Source organism: Eschrichtius robustus, chromosome 1 (assembly GCF_028021215.1).
Source record: "Eschrichtius robustus isolate mEscRob2 chromosome 1, mEscRob2.pri, whole genome shotgun sequence".
Lineage (NCBI taxonomy): Eukaryota > Metazoa > Chordata > Mammalia > Artiodactyla > Eschrichtiidae > Eschrichtius > Eschrichtius robustus.
This window is the reverse complement of record NC_090824.1, coordinates 80,852,550-80,872,301: the sequence shown is the minus strand read 5'-3', so window position 1 is coordinate 80,872,301 and position 19,752 is coordinate 80,852,550. Positions and strand designations below refer to the sequence as shown.

General features: G+C 40.3%; 1 protein-coding gene across 1 annotated transcript; it reads right to left on the bottom strand.

The window, feature by feature from the left end:
• Positions 1-7,488: 7,488 nt before the first annotated feature.
• On the bottom strand, positions 7,489-14,902 carry LOC137761020 (centrosomal protein of 78 kDa-like). Its single transcript, XM_068537955.1, has 7 exons — positions 14,620-14,902; positions 14,436-14,495; positions 11,149-11,309; positions 10,975-11,047; positions 9,816-9,919; positions 7,626-7,800; positions 7,489-7,499 (listed from the first exon to the last, which is right to left on the bottom strand). Exons 1-7 carry the CDS (start codon positions 14,900-14,902, stop codon positions 7,489-7,491), a joined length of 867 nt encoding a protein of 288 aa, XP_068394056.1.
• Between the last annotated feature and the right edge of the window lie 4,850 nt (positions 14,903-19,752).

The following is a 19,752-nucleotide window of genomic DNA, read 5'->3' as shown; positions in this document are numbered from 1 at the left end:
GTGGCGCAGTGGTTGAGAATCTGCCTGCCAATGCTAGGGGACACGGGTTCGAGCCCTGGTCTGGGAAGATCCCACATGCCGCGGAGCAACTAGGCCCGTGAGCCACAACTACTGAGCCTGCGCGTCTGGAGCCTGTGCTCCTCAATGGGAGAAGCCACGATAGTGAGAGGCCCGCGCACCGCGATGAAGAGTGGCCCTCACTTGCCACAACTAGAGAAAGCCCTCCCACAGAAACGAAGACCCAACACAGCCAAAAATAAAATTAATTAAAAAAAAAATATTTTCAAAAGATTTTTTTTAGTTGAACACTAAAAAAAACCCCAAACTTTCTGAAAGTTTGAGTAACTACTTAAATGAAAAAGGTCTTCTCTATCATTGACTTCATCAGGACCTTGAAACTCTTCCAGCTACTGAAAAGTATGCTGAATGGTTGCTTCCTCTCTCTTGTCAGAGGAAACATAAGAAAAAAAATGATAACAGATTTTACTACTCTGGGCATGTAAACCTCACAAGCAAAAACTGGTGGAGCTCAGAAATGCACTGCATTCTTTTGATCATGATCTTGAGCTTCAAATCACACTTGAAACTAGTTAAAAGGGGAAAACGAAAGAGAAGAAATGTAATAACTGTTAGTTTTAGTACAAAAAAGACAAGTCTAAGAGGATACAAATAATAACAAATTCAAACAATGTGTGAATACACAATATATACTAAAAACCTATCATGAAAGTATGATGGTCAAGAACTCTCTCAGTAAAAGGTCAGACAAAAACTAGAACAAATGATCATGAATTCTAGTAGTTCTGGGGCTGAACAACCTACTCATTTAAACAAAAGGGATCATCACAAAAGCACAGGTATTAAAAAATATTACATGAAAGGCAGCCATCATGAGTTATCTTTTTAAGTGTCGTGTGGACCATCACATTATAAAAACTGGAGTCTTTCAACACCCCACGACACACAGAAATCGAAAGTCAGACATATGGATCTTACAGGATAGGATACAACCGTTACAAACTCTCACTACAGAAGAATGGACACAGGGTATAATTAACCAAGTAGCCAAATTAATACAAACAGCCAGTAAACCCACCAGTAAATCAAATGAATACAAAATAAAACAAAATGTGGTTATTCTCCTATCAGATTAAGCCAAGCCTTTAAAATGTGTATACCCTTTTGATCCAACAACTCTCTTTCTAAGTATTTAACCAAAAGAAATAGTCAGAGATATAGGCAAGGATACATATCAGAGTACTACCTGGAACTGATAAACTGGACATAGCTTATATACAAGAATGGATAAGCTATGTGTACTGTGGCATGTTCATATAATGGAACACTGAACAGTCACAAAAAATGATGCAGTAGATGCAAATTTACTGACTTGCTAAGATGTTCACACTAAATTAACTGAAAAAAGTTATGAAATTTGGAGTAATCCCACTTGCATGAAAAAGGGAGAGGTACTCATTTTTGTAGTTTTACACTTTTTTAAAAGTGCTACAAGCCAGTGTTTGTGTGAGGCAGGCTTCACATCCACTGTTGGGGTGGACTACAAATTGGCATAGCATTTCTGGATGGTAATTTGGCAATGTGTATCCAAAGTCTTAAAAAGGCAGAAGCAAGAAGAACTATAATCCTGCAGCCTGTGGAACAAAAACCACATTCACAGAAAGATAGAAAAGATGAGAAGGCAGAGAGAGGGCTAGGTACCAGATGAAGGAACAAGCTAAAACCCCAGAAAAACAACTCAACGAAATGGAGATAGGCAACCTTCCAGAAAAAGAATTCAGAATAATGATAGTGAAGATGATCCAGGACCTCGGAATAAGAATGGAGGCAAAGATTGAGAAGATGCAAGAAATGGTTAACAAAGACCTAGAAGAATTAAAGAGCAAACAAACAGAGATGACCAATACAATAACTGAAATGAAAACTACACTAGAAGGAATCAATAGCAGAATAACTGAGGCAGAAGAACGGATAAGTGACCTGGAAGACAGAATGGTGGAATTCACTGCTGCAGAACAGACTAAAGAAAAAAGAATGAAAAGAAATGAAGACAGCCTAAGAGACCTCTGGGACAACATTAAACGCAACAACATTCGCATTATAGGGGTCCCAGAAGGAGAAGAGAGAGAGGAAGGACCAGGGAAAATATTTGAAGAGATTATAGTCGAAAACTTCCCTAACATGGGAAAGGAAATAGCCACCCAAGTCCAGGAAGCGCAGAGAGTCCCATACAGAATAAACCCAAGGAGAAACACGCCGAGACACATAGTAATCAAAGTGGCAAAAACTAAAGACCAAGAAAAATTATTGAAAGCAGCAAGGGAAAAACGACAAATAACATACAAGGGAACTCCCATAAGGTTAACAGCTGATTTCTCAGCAGAAACTCTGCAAGCCAGAAGGGAGTGGCATGATATACTTAAAGTGATGAAAGGGAGGAACCTACAACCAAGATTACCCTACCCGGCAAGGATCTCATTCAGATTCGATGGAGAAATCAAAAGCTTTACAGACAAGCAAAAGCTAAGAGAATTCAGCACCACCAAACCAGCTCTACAACAAATGCTAAAGGAACTTCTCTAAGTGGGAAGCACAAGAGAAGAAAAGGACCTACAAAAACAAACCCAAAACAATTAAGAAAATGGTCATAGGAACATACATATCGATAATTACCTTAAACGTGAATGGATTAAATGCTCCAACCAAAAGACACAGGCTTGCTGAATGGATACAAAAACAAGACACACAAATATGCTGTCTACAAGAGACCCACTTCAGACCTAGGGACACATACAGACTGAAAGTGAGGGGATGGAAAAAGATATTCCATGCAAATGGAAATCAAAAGAAAGCTGGAGTAGCTATACCCATATCACATAAAATAGACTTTAAAATAAAGAATGTTACAAGAGACAAGGAAGGACATGACATAATGATCAAGGGATCAATCCAAGAAGAAGATATAACAATTATAAATATATATGCACCCAACATAGGAGCACCTCAATACATAAGGCAACTGCTAACAGCTGTAACAGAGGAAATCAACAGTAACACAATAATAGTGGGGGACTTTAACACCTCACTTACACCAATGGACAGATCATCCAAAATGAAAATAAATAAGGAAACAGAAGCTCTAAATGACACAATAGACCAGATAGATTTAACTGATATTTATAGGAGATTCCATCCAAAAACTGCAGATTACACTTTCCTCTCAAGTGCGCACAGAACACTCTCCAGGATAGATCACATCTTGGGTCTCAAATCAAGCCCCAGTAAAGTTAAGAAAATTGAAATCATATCAAGCATCTTTTCTGACCACAACGCTATGAGATTAGAAATCAATTACAGGGAAAAAAACGTAAAAACAACAAACACATGGAGGCTAAAGAATACGTTACTAAATAACCAAGAGATCACTGAAGAAATCAAAGAGGAAATCAAAAAATACCTAGAGACAAATGACAATGAAAACACGATGATCCAAAACCTACAGGATGCAGCAAAAGCAGTTCTAACAGGGAAGTTTATAACTATACAAGCCTACCTCAAGAAACAAGAAAAATCTCAAGTAAACAATCTAACCTTACACCTAAAGGAACTAGAGAAAGAAGAACAAACAAAACCCAAAGTTAGCAGAAGGAAAGAAATCATAAAGATCAGAGCAGAAATAAGTGAAACAGAAACAAAGAAAACAATAGCAAAGATCAATAAAACTAAAAGCTGGTTCTTTAAGAAGATAAACAAAATTGACAAACCATTAGCCAGACTCATCAAGAAAAAGAGGGAGAGGACTCAAATCAATACAATTAGAAATGAAAAAGGACAAGTTACAACAGACACTGCAGAAATACAGAGCATCCTATGAGACTACTACAAGCAACTCTATGCCAATAAAATGGACAACCTGGAAGAAATGGACTAATTTTTAGAAAGGTATAACCTTCCAAGACTGAACCAGGAAGAAACAGAAAATATGAACAGACCAATCACAAGGAATGAAATTGAAACTGTGACTAAAAATCTTCCAACCGGGCTTCCCTGGTGGCGCAGTGGTTGAGAATCTGCCTGCCAATGCAGGGGACACGGGTTCGAGCCCTGGTCTGGGAAGATCCCACATGCTGCGGAGCAACTAGGCCCGTGAGCCACAATTACTGAGCCTGCACATCTGGAGCCTGTGCTCCGCAACAGGAGAGGCCACGACAGTGAGAGGCCCGCGCACCGTGATGAAGAGTGGCCCCCACTTGCCGCAACAAGAGAAAGCCCTCGCACAGAAACGAAGACCCAATGCAGCCATAAATAAATAAATAAATAAAAATTAAAAAAAAAAAAAGAAAGAAAAGTATCCCCTAGGAATCTGAAAACAAAGACTAGATTCCAAAATAATTACTGTGAATGTACAGGGAGCATATCTCTTTAAAAAAAAAAAAAATCTTCCAACAAACAAAAGTGCAGGACCAGATGGCTTCACAGGTGAATTCTATCAAACATTTAGAGAAGAGCTAACACCCATCCTTCTCAAACTCTACCAAAAAATTGCAGAGGAAGGAACACTCCCAAACTCATTCTATGAGGCCACCATCACCCTGATACCAAAACCAGACAAAGACACTACAAAAAAAGAAAATTACAGACCAATATCACTGATGAATATAGATGCAAAAATCCTCAACAAAATACTAGCAAACAGAATCCAACAACACATTAAAAGGATCATACACCATGATCAAGTGGGGTTTATCCCAGGGATGAAAGGATTCTTCAATATACGCAAATCAATCAATGGCATACACCATATTAACAAATTGAAGAATAAAAACCATATGATCATCTCAATAGATGCAGAAAAAGCTTTTGACAAAATTCAACACCCATTTCTGATAAAAACTCTCCAGAAAGTGGGCATAGAGGGAACCTACCTCAACATAATAAAGGCCATATATGACAAACCCACAGCAAACATCATTCTCAACGGTGAAAAACTGAAAGCATTTCCTCTAAGATCAGGAACGAGACAAGGGTGTCCACTCTCACCACTATTATTCAACATAGTTCTGGAAGTCCTAGCCACAGCAATCAGAGAAGAAAAAGAAATAAAAGGAATACAAATTGGAAAAGAAGAAGTAAAACTGTCACTGTTTGCAGATGACATGATACTATACATAGAGAATCCTAAAGATGCCACCAGAAAACTACTAGAGCTAATCAATGAATTTGGTAAAGTTGCAGGATACAAAATTAATGCACAGAAATCTTTTGCATTCCTATACACTAATGATGAAAAATCTGAAAGAGCAATTATGGAAACACCCCCATTTACCACTGCAACAAAAAGAATAAAATATCTAGGAATAAACCTACCTAAGGAGACAAAAGACCTGTATGCAGAAAACTATAGGACACTGATGAAACAAATTAAAGATGATACCAACAGGTGGAGAGACATACCATGTTCTTGGATTGGAAGAATCAATATCCTGAAAATGACTATACTACCCAAAGCAATCTACAGATTCAATGCAATCCCTATCAAATTACCAATGGCATTGTTTACAGAACTAGAACAAATCATCTTAAAATTTGTATGGAGACACAAAAGATCCCGAAGAGCCAAAGCAGTCTTGAGGGAAAAAAATGGAGCTGGAGCAATCAGACTCCCTGACTTCAGACTATACTACAAAGCTACAGTAATCAAGACAATATGGTACTGGCACAAAAACAGAAACATAGATCAATGGAACAAGATACAAAGCCAAGAGATAAACCCACACACCTATGGTCAACTAAACTATGACAAAGGAGGCAAAGATAGACAATGGAGAAAAGACAGTCTCTTCAATAAGTGGTGCTGGGAAAACTGGACAGCTACATGTAAAAGAATGAAATTAGAACACTCCCTAACACCATACACAAAAATAAACTCCAAATGGATTCGAGACCTAAACGTAAGACCGGACACTATAAAACTCTTAGAGGAAAACATAGGAAGAACACTCTTTGACATAAATCACAGCAAGATCTTTTTTGATCCACCTCCTAGAGTAATGGAAATAAAAACAAAAATAAACAAATGGGACCTAATGAAACTGCAAAGCTTTTGCACAGCAAAGGAAACCATAAACAAGACGAAAAGACAACCCTCAGAATGGGAGAAAATATTTGCTAACGAATCAACGGACAAAGGATTAATCTCCAAAATAGATAAACAGCTTATGTAGCTCAATATTAAAGAAACAAAGAACCCAATCCAAAAATGGGCAGAAGACCTAAATAGACATTTCTCCAAAGAAGACATACAGACGGCCAAGAAGCACATGAAAAGCTGCTCAACATCACTAATTATTAGAGAAATGCAAATCAAAACTACAATGAGGTATCACCTCACACCAGTTAGAATGGGCATCATCAGAAAATCTACAAACAACAAATGCTGGAGAGGGTGTGGAGGAAAGGGAACCCTCTTGCACTGTTGGTGGGAATGTAAATTGATACAGCCACTATGGAGAACAGTATGGAGGTTCCTTAAAAAACTAAAAATAGAATTACCATATGACCCAGCAATCCCACTACTGGGCATATACCCAGAGAAAACCATAATTCAAAAAGACACATGCACCCCAATGTTCATTGCAGTGCTATTTACAATAGCCAGGGCATGGAAGCAACCTAAATGCCCATCGACAGACGAATGGATAAAGAAGTGTGGTACATATATTCAATGGAATATTACTCAGCCATAAAAAGGAACGAAATTGAGTCATTTGTTTAGACGTGGACGGATCTAGAGACTGTCATACAGAGTGAAGTAAGTCAGAAAGAGAAAAACAAATATCGTATATTAACGCATGTATGTGGAACCCAGAAAAATGGTACAGATGAACTGGTTTGCAGGGCAGAAGTTGAGACACAGATGTAGAGAACAAACGTATGGACACCAAGGGGGGAAAACCGCGGTGGGGTGGGGATGGTGGTGTGCTGAATTGGGCGATTGGGATTGACATGTATACACTGATGTGTATAAAATTGATGACTAATAAGAACCTGCACCATTAAAAAAAAAAAAGTCTTAAAAATATGTCACACTTAGTCATTCCACTTCTAGTACCTTATTCTACAGAAGTAATCCCAATGGACACAGAGACGTATATACAACATATTCACATTGTTTCTGACAGGGAAAAGCAAACTGTGTAAATCTAATTGCAAAGAATTGATTAAACTATGGGACATCAATATGATGGAATACTACATGATACATCATTAAGTGAAAAAAGCAGGAATATGAAATAGCAAGTATACTACAATTCTATTTTTGTAATCCCTAAGTGTACAAACATATTTATAGAAAAATAAAAGACTGAAAGTGTATGCACCAAAATGAACAGTGATTATGTCTGGGTATTAAGATTATAGGTAATTGTTCTCGTGTTACTCTGTATTTTCTGTAAAGAATATATGCAACTCTTAGAGAAAGTCTAAAAGCAAAATAAAAGCTATCAGTAAAATGAGGCTTTTAAAAAAAATCTTATCACAATAGTATCATGCCAAAAGCTAAGCATATATCATATTAAAAATTCAATATTTTCAATTTTAGAATTTACCTCTAAGCCATAAATCCTCACTAAGAGATTCTGCCAAAGCACTTGCACCCAGGTCACCAATGAGTGTGCTGCAGTTCAGAGTGATGCGCCTCAAACCAGCCATACAGTCAAGATCAGGTCTCCTGGAACGAAGACTCTCAGCCCAGGTTTCTTCATGCCTTCCAGTAGTCTGATACTTCAAAGATTTAATGGGATGAAATTACAATGCTTGAATAAGGAAACAGGGTGTGCCTACTGAGTATGGCTTATTATGTCAGAGATTTACACACACACATATCAAGCATATATGCCAGGAGAATCAACCTGAGAAATTAAACAGTCAGTTCTGGTTTACGAGTCCAGTGACCCCGATTCTAGTCGGTCAGTGATTAGATTCCAGCCACTGGATGACCTGCTTTTGAACAGTTATGTAAAGTTGGACAATTCAATTACAGTCTATGAATTATTTTCCTTATCTTCTAAGTCAGGGAACTGGTTCTAAATTCTATCATTGCTGAGGCTCTAAATTTCATCATTCTGTCCTCCAATGGTCTCCAAACACCTGACTGGGCAACCCATAAGAAAACTTTTTAATATGCATCTTATTTTTTAACAAATTATATACACGAAGTTCTATACATATAATGTATGTACATTATAAACTACACAGATATGTTTTAAATGATACAAAGCTAAATAGGTTCTAATATTTTCTTTTCCTAACTCCTAAGGCATTATTTTATTTATTTTTAAAAAATATTGATTTATCTGTTTATTTGTTTGTTTGGCTGTGCCGGGTCTTTAGTTGCAGCATGCCGGATCTTTTAGGTGTGGCATGTGGGCTCTTAGTTACGACAGGCACGTGGGATCTAGTTCCTTGAGCAGGGATCGAACCCAGGCCCCCTGCATTGGGAGCGCAGAGTCTTAACTGCTGGACCGCCAGGGAAGTCCCAGGCATTATTTTTAAAACTATATTTACAAAATGGATCTCACATGCTACCTAGGGTATGCACGCCAACTTTAGAGGCCTGGACTATGCACAGCCAGTTGGATGCGCCTTGGGAAAATAGTGGTTTGACACTTAACCACAAGTCTTGTCTTAAAGACATTCAATTCTTTATATTCATAAAATAAATTTTGGTAACAGGGAACACTGACTTTAAATGGAAAAAGTCTGATTACATTCTTGAAAAAATAAAAGACTCAAAGTGCCTTTGATACTCTAAAAGGAAAATCATTAGTGTCATTTTTCTATTAACAATAACTTATAAAAGCTCCAAGCAGAAATAACACCAATCACTTACACAGTACTTAGTATGTGCCAGGCACTATTTATACAAATGAGTTCATTTAAACCTCATAACGAGGCATAGACGTTAAGTGATTTGCCCATGGTCAAATGCTATGAAAAGGGAGAAAGGGAATTTGAACCTAGGCCATTTGGCTTCGGCACCCAACTTCTTGACTGTTTTCTACCCCAGGGGTTAATGGACTTGCCCTGTATAGGCTCAAAGAATTTTTCAATTTTTCAAATCTAAATTTAAACATTTCCAGCTTTCTGGGCTTTACAGTTTCTGGTGTAACTACTCTGCCCCACTGGTGTAGGGTGAAAGTAGCCACAACTACCATGTAAACAATGGGTGCGACTATGTTCCAAAAACACTTTCTTTACAAAACCAGGCGACGGGCTGGATCTGGCCCACCAGCCATAGTTTACCTATCCCTGATCTGCACCATCAAACTATTTAAAAGGCTTCATGTCAAATTATTAAATAACTTTAGGCCTAAATACAGTCATTATAACCACTGTAAAGTTAAGGCATTATTTTTTAAAAAACTGTATTTACAAATTGCTGATGTAGTGATTTTTATGACTTTATAAACTACAGCAGCTAATAAACATTTGATTCATTTAAGTCTTCAAGACTATAATGGCATACTTTCTTCACAGTATCACAATCAAACTTTTCAGTAACTAAACATACATAAAAGTATTATTATGTATTATATATTAAATCTCTTATTTCTAAAATTAAGTGGACTATCTTTACTAAGTGGTAGAATCCCAAACTGAAAACTGGTCATATTCTTTCAACAAAACGAAAGCTGCACTCACATGTATTAAAAGACAAAAATTAACTGCCATCTGTATCAATATGTTAATGTGCTTCAATCACATATGTTTTCACGGAAGTTTAAACATAAAATCACCTTTAAGATCTTGACCATGTGATCTGCTCCCTGCCATTTCAGATTACAGCCCGTGAAGTCTACTGTCTTAAGAGTGATAGAGTTCCTTATACCTTGACAAATAACTGAAAGGAAAAAAAAAAACCACACACACAATAAGATGAAGAGCCTATACATTTGTCAGTCTTAACTTATTTGCTTTTCTTAGGTCAATTGGAGGTTTATAGCCACATTCTTAAAATCATTAACTACAATCTTCCCAAACAGGTAACTGACGAACAGATGCATTCTAAAACTTGTCAGTAACAAAGTGTTATTCCACTTTACAGCAACAGTTTAATTCTATTTAGATACTAAAACTGAATACACTGAATACTGGAAACTTTATTCCCAACCACTCAGTAAAGTAGTACGTACCTTTTGAGATATAGGAAAAAAAAGAAAAACCTAAAAAGCATAAGACTCTTCCTATTTTCATTTCCAATGATACTTCCCAACCTTGATGATCAGTCAGCGATTTAAATGTCAACTATAAACCCAGTATGTTATGAGGTGCTATGCAGTATACTAGAGCAATATGAGAGAGAGGACCTCAAACCCTCTGTTCCCTCAAATTGAAAGGCAGGCTTCCTGACCCCTCCAGGCCACTACTGGACACAAGGAACACACACTAATGTTTCAGGACCCCAACCAACAGTCACCTGCTTTGTGATTACTTTCATGACACACCCCCACTAACATCACTGACTTTGCTGCTCCTACGGGACATTACATATATTTCCTATTTTAACACATACCACAGTGCATTATAATTACGATTGCAGATAGATGTTCTAACAATTTAAAGATAATGATGACTTTTTTGCTCTTTACATCTTGCTATTTCCCTTCTCATATTTCTTGAAGAGAAACCATAAAAATATAAACAAACACAAAAAACAGAAAATATACAAAATGTGTGCTTTGCAGCTTAACACAAACTTAAGTAAAATTAGTTCTGACAGTATCCAGCATGACAAACTTCCATGGTACAAATGAGAATGGACCAAGGTTTGAGCAGGTACAGGAGACAATCCAGGCATGAACAACACCAAGAAAAGGTAGACAGGAAGTAACATGGTGTGTAGGAAATCACGAGACCAGTCTGATGGGAAGAGACTTAAACAAGACTGAAACTCACTTTCTAAACCTCCATCTCCAATTGGACAATTCGCAAGACACAGGTGCCCCAAAGTGGCCGATTTATTCAATCCCTTTAATGGGGAGGAACAGTTTAAAATTTTACCCGTTTAGTTTGCCACAAAAGCAACTATCAAATGTTGGCAGGACACAATGAAGGCTTACCTTTGTTAACGTAGTTTAGTCTCTCTCTCAGAACTAGCCCATTTAGCTCCAGGTTCCTTAGCGCACCCGACGCACTTACACAGCATTTAAGAGCTTTACACAACTGGAAGGTCACATCTTTATTTCTTATTGCAGGAACACAACTTCTGGAAACTTTATTTCTGTCAGAACCTAAAGCAAAATTATTGTAAAATGAGTGATTTAAACCATACATTTTACCACCGTTAAAAAGCATCTAAAAAGAAAAAAAAGCGTCTACTCTGTGCTAAGGATTAGAAACGACCCCTGCCCTTAAAGCCTCATTAAGGAGGGACATGTATAAACTCAAAATTTCAATCACATGAGATAAAGAACCATAACCTTTATGCACAGAGGTTCCTATGGAGGCAAAAAGTTATATCTAAGTGACGGCCTCATGATAACCCTGAAGTACAATCGAGAAAGATGAGGCTATGCAGAGTTGGAGGAGGAGGTGCAGTAACTGCAGAGGGAGCACCTGTGCAAAGACACTCAAGCCTGACACCTGCTGCGCACTGTAAATACTGCAGGTGGGGATGACTAAACGCCAGGGGTCCAAGTGTGAGAAGGGACAGAAAATAGAGATGTTGGTCGAATCAAGCCTGGGAGAGAGCATGGCTTGTATCCCACAGGTGATGAGCCCTGGGGCTACCACTGGCTGAGTAAGGGTGCCTCCGCTGATCAGAAAAAGGTGCCCCGCTGCTGAAGGACCAATTAGATAAAGGGAGTGATCACAAAAAGCTCTCCTTTCTCAGGCCCAAAGAGCCCCAGGAGGCTTGGCAGAGCACAGTTCAGACTACACGCCTCTGTGCGGAGCACACGCTGGGCGGCTAGTATGCACTAACTCTGTGTGGGCAAGCCATTAGCAGCATTATTTTAGGCGTATCTTTTCATGTTAGAAGATCACTCAACCCGAGTAGGCAGACGAACTTAGAGGAACTGAGTCCAGGGGCCGCGAAACCACCCAGGAGCTTCTGCCATAGTCCAGGCAAAATGGAATGTGGATGAAGAAGCAAATTTAGGAGGAGGCCAAAATCTACAAGCTAGGCCCACTGGATGAAAGACATAAAGAAAGTTCAGTGAAGGAACTCTGAAGAGAATGGGCTCTGCAATAAATTTTTCTTACAATCAATGTAAAATATTAGGCAAAATTAAGTACAGTGGCCTTTAAGGTCCCTTCCAGCTCTAATTTCTTTTGATTTCTAACTTATTACTCTGGTTAAGTAAAGTCCCTTCAGAGATACAGAACAGTTCCTACACCTGAATGGGATGCAAAGAATAATCTGACTTCTCTTCACCAGGAGATGAGTTGAACTGTCCTTGCAGAAGAGATAACACATGGCAAGAACCCCAGATCCTAGAAAAGGGCCAGGCACACCATAAGTATTCAGCTTTTTTGAAAACAAATGAACAATCATTTCCTCTCCTAGATCTTCACACCCTTTCTCTGCTTGCTACTTTCTTTCAGCTTATAAACATCCTCAATATACCCACTTAAAAAGCCCTCAGACCTATGATTCTTTGGATCTTCTTGTGGGTAACCTAAGTCTCTCCCATGCCATCAAACACCTGTCCTCCCAAAAAGCCCAGATCTGTACCTTGGGCCCAGACCCATCTACCAGTCCCCTCTAAAGCACTGAAGATGAAGTAAGATCCTCTCCCCCGCGCCAATCCCTTCGTACTGTGCTCTATACCTCACAAAAAGATGCAGCTGTAAACTGTCACCCACACTTGCTGCCCTCCCTTTTCTAACTGGTCACCAGGCCCCACCCATTCTCTCTCGGATCTGCAAAATCCAGTCCAACATTTTATAACTTAAGTGGGACCCTTAGATTACAATTCACCCTGCACCCAATCAAGTGCCTTCCACATGGAGGTCCGAGTGAGTCTCTAAACCAGAAGTCCATCTCACTGTTCTTTAGGGTTTCCCACAGCCTTCAGGATAAACATCTAAACTTCTGACAGGACAAACAAGGCCCCTTTCTTTTGGGCCCCACTAGGTTTCCAGTATCAACTCTCATTTCCTTCCCAAACCCTGAGTTCCAGTCCTGTACCTTAGTTTTGCCATACTTTCTTATATTTCTCAAACTTTGACACACACTGCTCCCTCCTGCCACCCCAGGAGCTTCTACATATCCTTAGAAAGGATGGCACCTCCTCCAAGAAGCCTACCCTGAACTTTGCCTTTCAAGATTCTGTGCTCTGCAAAGGGGAAAGGTGGGGGGGAGGGATACATTAGGAGTTTGGGATTAACACATACACACGACTCTATGTAAAACAGATAATCAACAAGGACCTACTGCATAGTACAAGGAACTCTACTCCATATCCTGTAACGACCTGTGTGGGAAAAGAATCTGAAAAAGAATGGATATATGTATAACGGAATCACTTTGAATCACTTTGCTGTACACCTGAAACTAACACAATATTGCAAATCAACTATCCTCCAATATAAAATAAAAATTAAATTAAAAAAAAAAAAGATTCTGTGCTCTGTAGCACCAGATCTCACTTCTTCCGGAGCACTGACTACTGTGCTTGTGTTTACCTGCCGCCCAGTAGGAGGGGAGATTACCTAGGGCAGAAGCATCGTCTCCAGCAGCCCTTGGTTCTGACAACTCATTCAAGTGCCAGGATACTTCACACACATAACCTGCTGAATTAATTCTAAGAACCCACAGAAAGAGTGGTTTTTCATGTCATTTTGCAAGTGTGGGGATTGCAGTTCAAAAGTAACCTGCCCAGGCCACAGAGAGCATAAGCCCTGGAATTCAAACCCTCAGCTGCCTTCACACCGGTGCTCTTTCCACTATATGATACGACTATTGAAAAAAAGATTTTTTTTTCCTGAGCCCTGTTTTAACGGAAAGGAAGTGAAGCTGGGATATATCCATTTCCTAAACGCTTTGGCGTGTACCAGGCAAAGTCGTTCAACAGACCAGGTAACATCTGTGGAACAATTAGCGATGCTCCAAACTGCCCTAAGTGTTCTACATTGTAGAGTCTACAAGCATTAACAGAATGCAACCTTGTAACCACCACAGAGAGTGAGTCCTGTTCGGCCCATGCTACAGATGAGAACACTGAGACCTAGAAGCCTTAAGGCACTCGGCCGGGGTCACCGAGCCGGCAGGAGTCCTAGGCCGCACGCCCCGTCTAGTGCACGCACACCCGGCCACTGGGCACCGGTTCTAGTGCCCACCCTCCACCTTGCACCATCTAAAACCCCGCTTCGCAGCGCCCACAGGAGAGCCCCTGGAAGCGGGAAGTACAAACCTGTCTCGCCAAGCCGTGGTTGGAAGAAGCTCTGGATACAGATCGGGGTAGCAGAGGGTGCTCAGGGGCGGTGCCCATTCCACCCCGCGGAGGCGGTCGGCGTTGAAGTCCAGCAGGCCCTCCCGCAGGGAGGCGCGCATGGCGGGCAGAGGCACCGAATCCTGCAATGCGCACAGGTCCTCACAGTGCCAGAAAAAGTTGGCCGCGCTGTCGCGGCACAGCTTCACTGAGTGATTATGGGCCGAGCGCGGCCTCGGGGACGCTGGCCGCAGACACGATGCCCACACACGCCTGGAAGCCCCGGCTGGCGTCCCCGCCCCTCGGGCAGCCACCGCAGTCCAGGGAGTGATAATAAGGAGCAAAGTGGTAAAAGTCCTGCATTCTTCTTCTTGCGTTATTTCAAAACCGGCATCGCTGGCGTCAGGCAGTCCGGTAATTGGGTCCGGCGGACCGGTAATTGGGTTCATTTGCCTCGGGGTTATCTGCCTGCCATCTGCTTCCTGAAATGCAAACAGCTACACAGGGTGATGTGCTACAAGAGAGGGCAGGGAGCTTAAGCACCAGATGCAGGATGTCATTTACATAGACAGCTAGGGAGTGATCAGAACAGAATGTAATTTAGCTTTGTGAAAGATAAATCTAGTTACTTACTCTACAGATTAGTAACAGTTTAAATAAAACTAGGATCGATTAACCCTTTTAGGCCAGTTTATGTGTCTTCTCTAGCCTGTTCACTGTCCCCTTTACTTTCCTTATTTTCAGGAGAGGAAAAACTTCATTTCTATTTTTGCTACAACGCTATTATGCTTAGTGAAATGAGTCAAATAGAGAAAGACAAATACGGTATGTTATCACTCGTATGTGGAATCTAAAAAATAAAGAATAAATGTAACAGAAAGGAAACGAACTCACAGATATAGACATCAAAGCAGTGGTTACCAGTGGGTAGAGGAAAGGGGGGAGGGGCAAGATAGGGGTAGGGGAGGGGATTAAGAGGCACAAACTACTATGCATAAAATAAATAAGCCATAAGGATAGCCAATGTTTTATAATAACTTTAAATGGAGTATAATCTATAAAAATATTGAATCACTGTGTTCTAATATATTGTTATTACAATATAATACTGTAAATCCACTATACTTCAATTAAAAAAATGATCACCACAGTATGTCTAGTTAACATCCATTACCAAACATGGTAGAAATCTTTTTTTCTTGTGATGAGGACTTTTTTTTTTTTTTTTTTAATTTATTTATTTATGGCTGTGTTGGGTCTTCGTTTCTGTGCGAGGGCTTTCTCTAGTTGTGGCAAGCGGGGGCCACTCTTCATCGCGGTGCACGGGCCTCTCACTATTGCGGCCTCTCTTGTTGTGGAGCACAGGCTCCAGACGCGCAGGCTCAGTAATTGTGGCTCACGGGCCCAGTTGCTCTGCGGCATGTGGGATCCTCCCAGACCAGGGCTCGAACCCGTGTCCCCTGCATTGGCAGGCAGATTCTCAACCACTGCGCCACCAGGGAAGCCCTGTGATGAGGACTTTTAAGATCTACTCTCTTAGCAACTTTTAAATATGCAATACGATATTATTAACTATAGTCACATTCCCCAGGACTTATTTTATAACTGCCAGTTTGTACATATTGACCACCTTTACCCATTTCACCCACCCTCCACCCCCTGCCTCTGGTAACCACCAGTCTATGTATCTATGAACTTTTTTTAAAATTCCATATAAAGTGAGATCATACAGGATTTTTCTTTCTCTGACGTATTTTACCCAGCATAACGCCCTCACGGTCCATTCATGTCACAAATGGCAGGATTTGTTTCTTTCTCATGGCTGAATTTTATATATATATATATATATATATATATATATATATATATATATATATATATATATATATATATATATATATATATATATATATATATATATATATATATATATATATATATATATATATATATATATATATATATATATATATATATATATATATATATATATATAAATAATTTGGCGTATATATATGCCTAATGCCTTTTATCCATTTATCCATCAATGAACACAGGGGTTTCCAAGTCTTGGCTATTGTAAATAATGCTGCAATGAATATGGGGGTACAGATTTCATTTTGAATTAGCGTTTCTGTTTCCTTCATACAAATACCAAGTAGTGGAATTGCTGGATCGTATGATAGTTCTATTTTTAAGTTTTTGAGGACCTCCATACTGTTTTCCATAGTGGCTGCAACAATTTACATTCCTACCAACAGTGCACAAGGCTTCCCTTTTCTCCACACCCTTGCCAACACTTGTTAGTTCCTGTCTTTTTGATATTAGCCATTCTAACAGGTATGAGGTGACATCTCTTTGTGGTTTGATTTGCATTTCTCTGCTGATTAGTGATTTTAGGTGTCTTTTTAATTATCTGCTGTCCATCTCTGTATCTTCTTGGTAAAAATGTCTATTCAGACTCTCTGCCCATTTCTTAGTTGGATATTTTTTCTATTTTTTTGGTATGAGTTCTTCATATAATTTGAATACTAACCCCTTATAGGATATATGATATGTAAAAATTTTCTCCCATTCGGTAGGTTGCCTTTTCATTTTGTTGTTGGTTTCCTTTGTTGTGCTTTTTAGTTGGATATAGCCCCACTTGTTTATTTTTGCTTTTGTTGCCTTTACTTGGATCAACGTCTTTGCATAAGTTCTGGAAACAACTCTTTCATAGTTTCCATGGATCGTTTTTAGGGGAGAGGGTGAGTGAGATGAACTACTAGTGAAAGGAGGGTCAGTGGGTCGAACTATAGCCTCTGTTACTGTAGGTGGCCTCAAGGCCACAACTGGTAGTCATTGTCTCCCTCCTGTGCTATCCATTCTCAATTCCCCTCATCCTTGGATAATATCTCTGCTAAAATGGATGGCTTACTTGGTGGGGTGATCCTCACCCTCGTCCCTGAGTGAGTGTTCTGAGCCCTGGTCATCATTTCTTTCTCAAACCATGGCTGTTGTACTTGACCATTTACTGTGTACTTGACCATTTACTGTCGAAATTGGGAAAGGCAGTACCAAGAAATACCCCCCAGACTTCTGTTTTTAATCAATCATTTTCCAATTAAAAACTTTTTTCTTCCCACAGACATTTTTATCACCGCAAAAGGAAACTCTGTACCCATTAAGAAGATACTACTTCGCTCTCTCTGCCAGGCCCTGGAGACAACCAATCTGCTTTCTTTCTCTATGGATTTACTTATTCTGGATATTTCAGATAAATGGAATCATACAATTTGTGACCTTTGTGTCTGGCATCTTTCACTTAGCATGATGTTTGCGAGAGTCATCCACACTGTAATATGTATTAGTATTTCATTTCTTAAAAAAATGTTTTTGGCCGTGTAATTGTTTGATATTTAATTGCTCCATTCCTTTTTATGACTGAATTACTATTCCACTGTAGGTATATACCACAATTTGTTTATTCATTCATCCATTGATGGACATTTGGGTTATTTCCATGATTTTTCTATTGTGAATAGTGCTGCTATAAACATGTGTGTACGCAGATTTGTTTGAGTGTTTGTTTTTAATGATTTAGGAGTGGAATTGCTGAGTCATACGGTAATTCTATGTTTATCCCAAAATACACACCCCAAGAAACTTCCTGAAAGTCTGTCCTTGTCTCAGAATCAGCTTTTCAGGAAACACGACGTGCAACAGTATGGACAGTGTCCCATGAGAGCTTATTTGTGATGCCCGGGGGTCTGGAGTTGGAAAGGGCTTCCCTTAGGAAGTGGCAGCTAAACTGAGGGCAAATTCAATGTTTTTTCCTTCCTTCCTTCCTTTCTTCCCTCCTTCTTTCCTTCAGAGGGATGACACAGATGTTTTACACAGTATATCCTTTTAAAACTTTTGCATTTGAGCCCTGAACTTATTCATAAGACAAATAAATGATTATCTTAAGCAGGGTATTAGGGCTCAAATTATTAATATCATAGAACCATTACAGTGACAACATGGATTGGAAACAATTTATTAGGAAAAAATATGGAAACTTTTTTTATAACAATTTTGATAAATAAAAAAGTTGACAAATCAGAGTGTATAGAGAGAATCTTGGTTATTTGGGAAATTGTATCATAAAATGGATGGGCTCCACAAATTCTTCCATTTACTTGAAGAAAAGAGTGCTAAGTCAGTTTGGGCCGCTGTCACAAAGTACCATAAATGGGGCGGGGGTGGGGGCTTGTAAACAACAAGAATGTATTTCCCAGTCCTGGTGGCTGGAAGTCTGAGATCTAGGTGCCGGGATCATCGCTTTCTGGTGAGGACTCTCTTCCGGGTTGCAGACTGTCCACTTCTCATTGTGTCCTCACAGGGCAGAGAGCAGAGAGAAAAAGCCAGATCTCTCATGACTCTTGCAAGGGTAAGAATCTCATCATGAGGGCTCCATCCCGATGACCTCATCAAATCCTAATCACCTCCCAAAAGACCCACCTTCTAATACCATCACATTGGAGGTAGGGTATCAACATGTGAATGCTGGGGGGACCCAAATATTCAGTCTATAACAAGTACTAATGGGGAAATGAGAGCTTCTCTTGAGGATGTTAAGGGCTGCTACAAAGATCAACGGTACATGTGTTTCCAGACAGAGCTACAATACAGAATAAGTTCTATAAGGCGTTCACAGAAGACATTCGTCTTTCTTCCCCAGAACAGTCCTTGGTATCCGGGGACCCATTCCTGGAAATTCACTCTTGCTCAAGGAAATCCATTCTCTCATTAAAAAAAAAAATCTTATGAAGCTACATGAATGACACAAAGGACTTTTCCCAGCTCTAAGAGTCTGTGTGCAAAACCTGTTAGCCTAAATTTACTTCCAAAAGATAGACCCTCCGCGGGGTCTGCTCCTGTGGGGATGGTGGCACCCGCGCTTGTGCCGCGGCCCCCAGGTGTGGCTGCCTCAAGTTTGGGGTGAAGCCCCAACCCCCTTGGGCTCTGCAGCGCTGCGGTGGGCTCGGCGGACGGAGCGCGGTCTCTGGGGTTTCTCAGCAGGAGTTGCCGGGGCTGCCGCGCAGGAACGCAGCGGCCCTGGGTGCGGCGCAGACTCGCCAGGCCTGGGTGTCCCTGCCGCGCAGGGCTGCTGAGAACAGGGTCCGCGATGCAGCTCTGCCTGGCAAACGGGGACTGTGGGCGGCTCCATCCTCCCCTTCCGTCGGCACAGCCCCATCGCAGCCCTCCTTTCCGACAGGCAAAGCCTGTGACCTGCGGCCGGACGGCTCCACACCCTCAGGCCCCGGTGCTCGGCCCA

Coding starts and splice junctions, on each gene's coding strand:
- LOC137761020 (XM_068537955.1), bottom strand. CDS start 14,902: ATGAACCCAATTACCGGTCCGCCGGACCCAATTACCGGACTGCCTGAC. Junction 14,496..14,619: donor GGCCAACTTTTTCTGGCACT/GTGAGGACCTGT, acceptor ACCGCCCCTGAG/CACCCTCTGCTACCCCGATC. Junction 9,920..10,974: donor TGGAGATGGAGGTTTAGAAA/GTGAGTTTCAGT, acceptor TTTTCCTTTCAG/TTATTTGTCAAGGTATAAGG.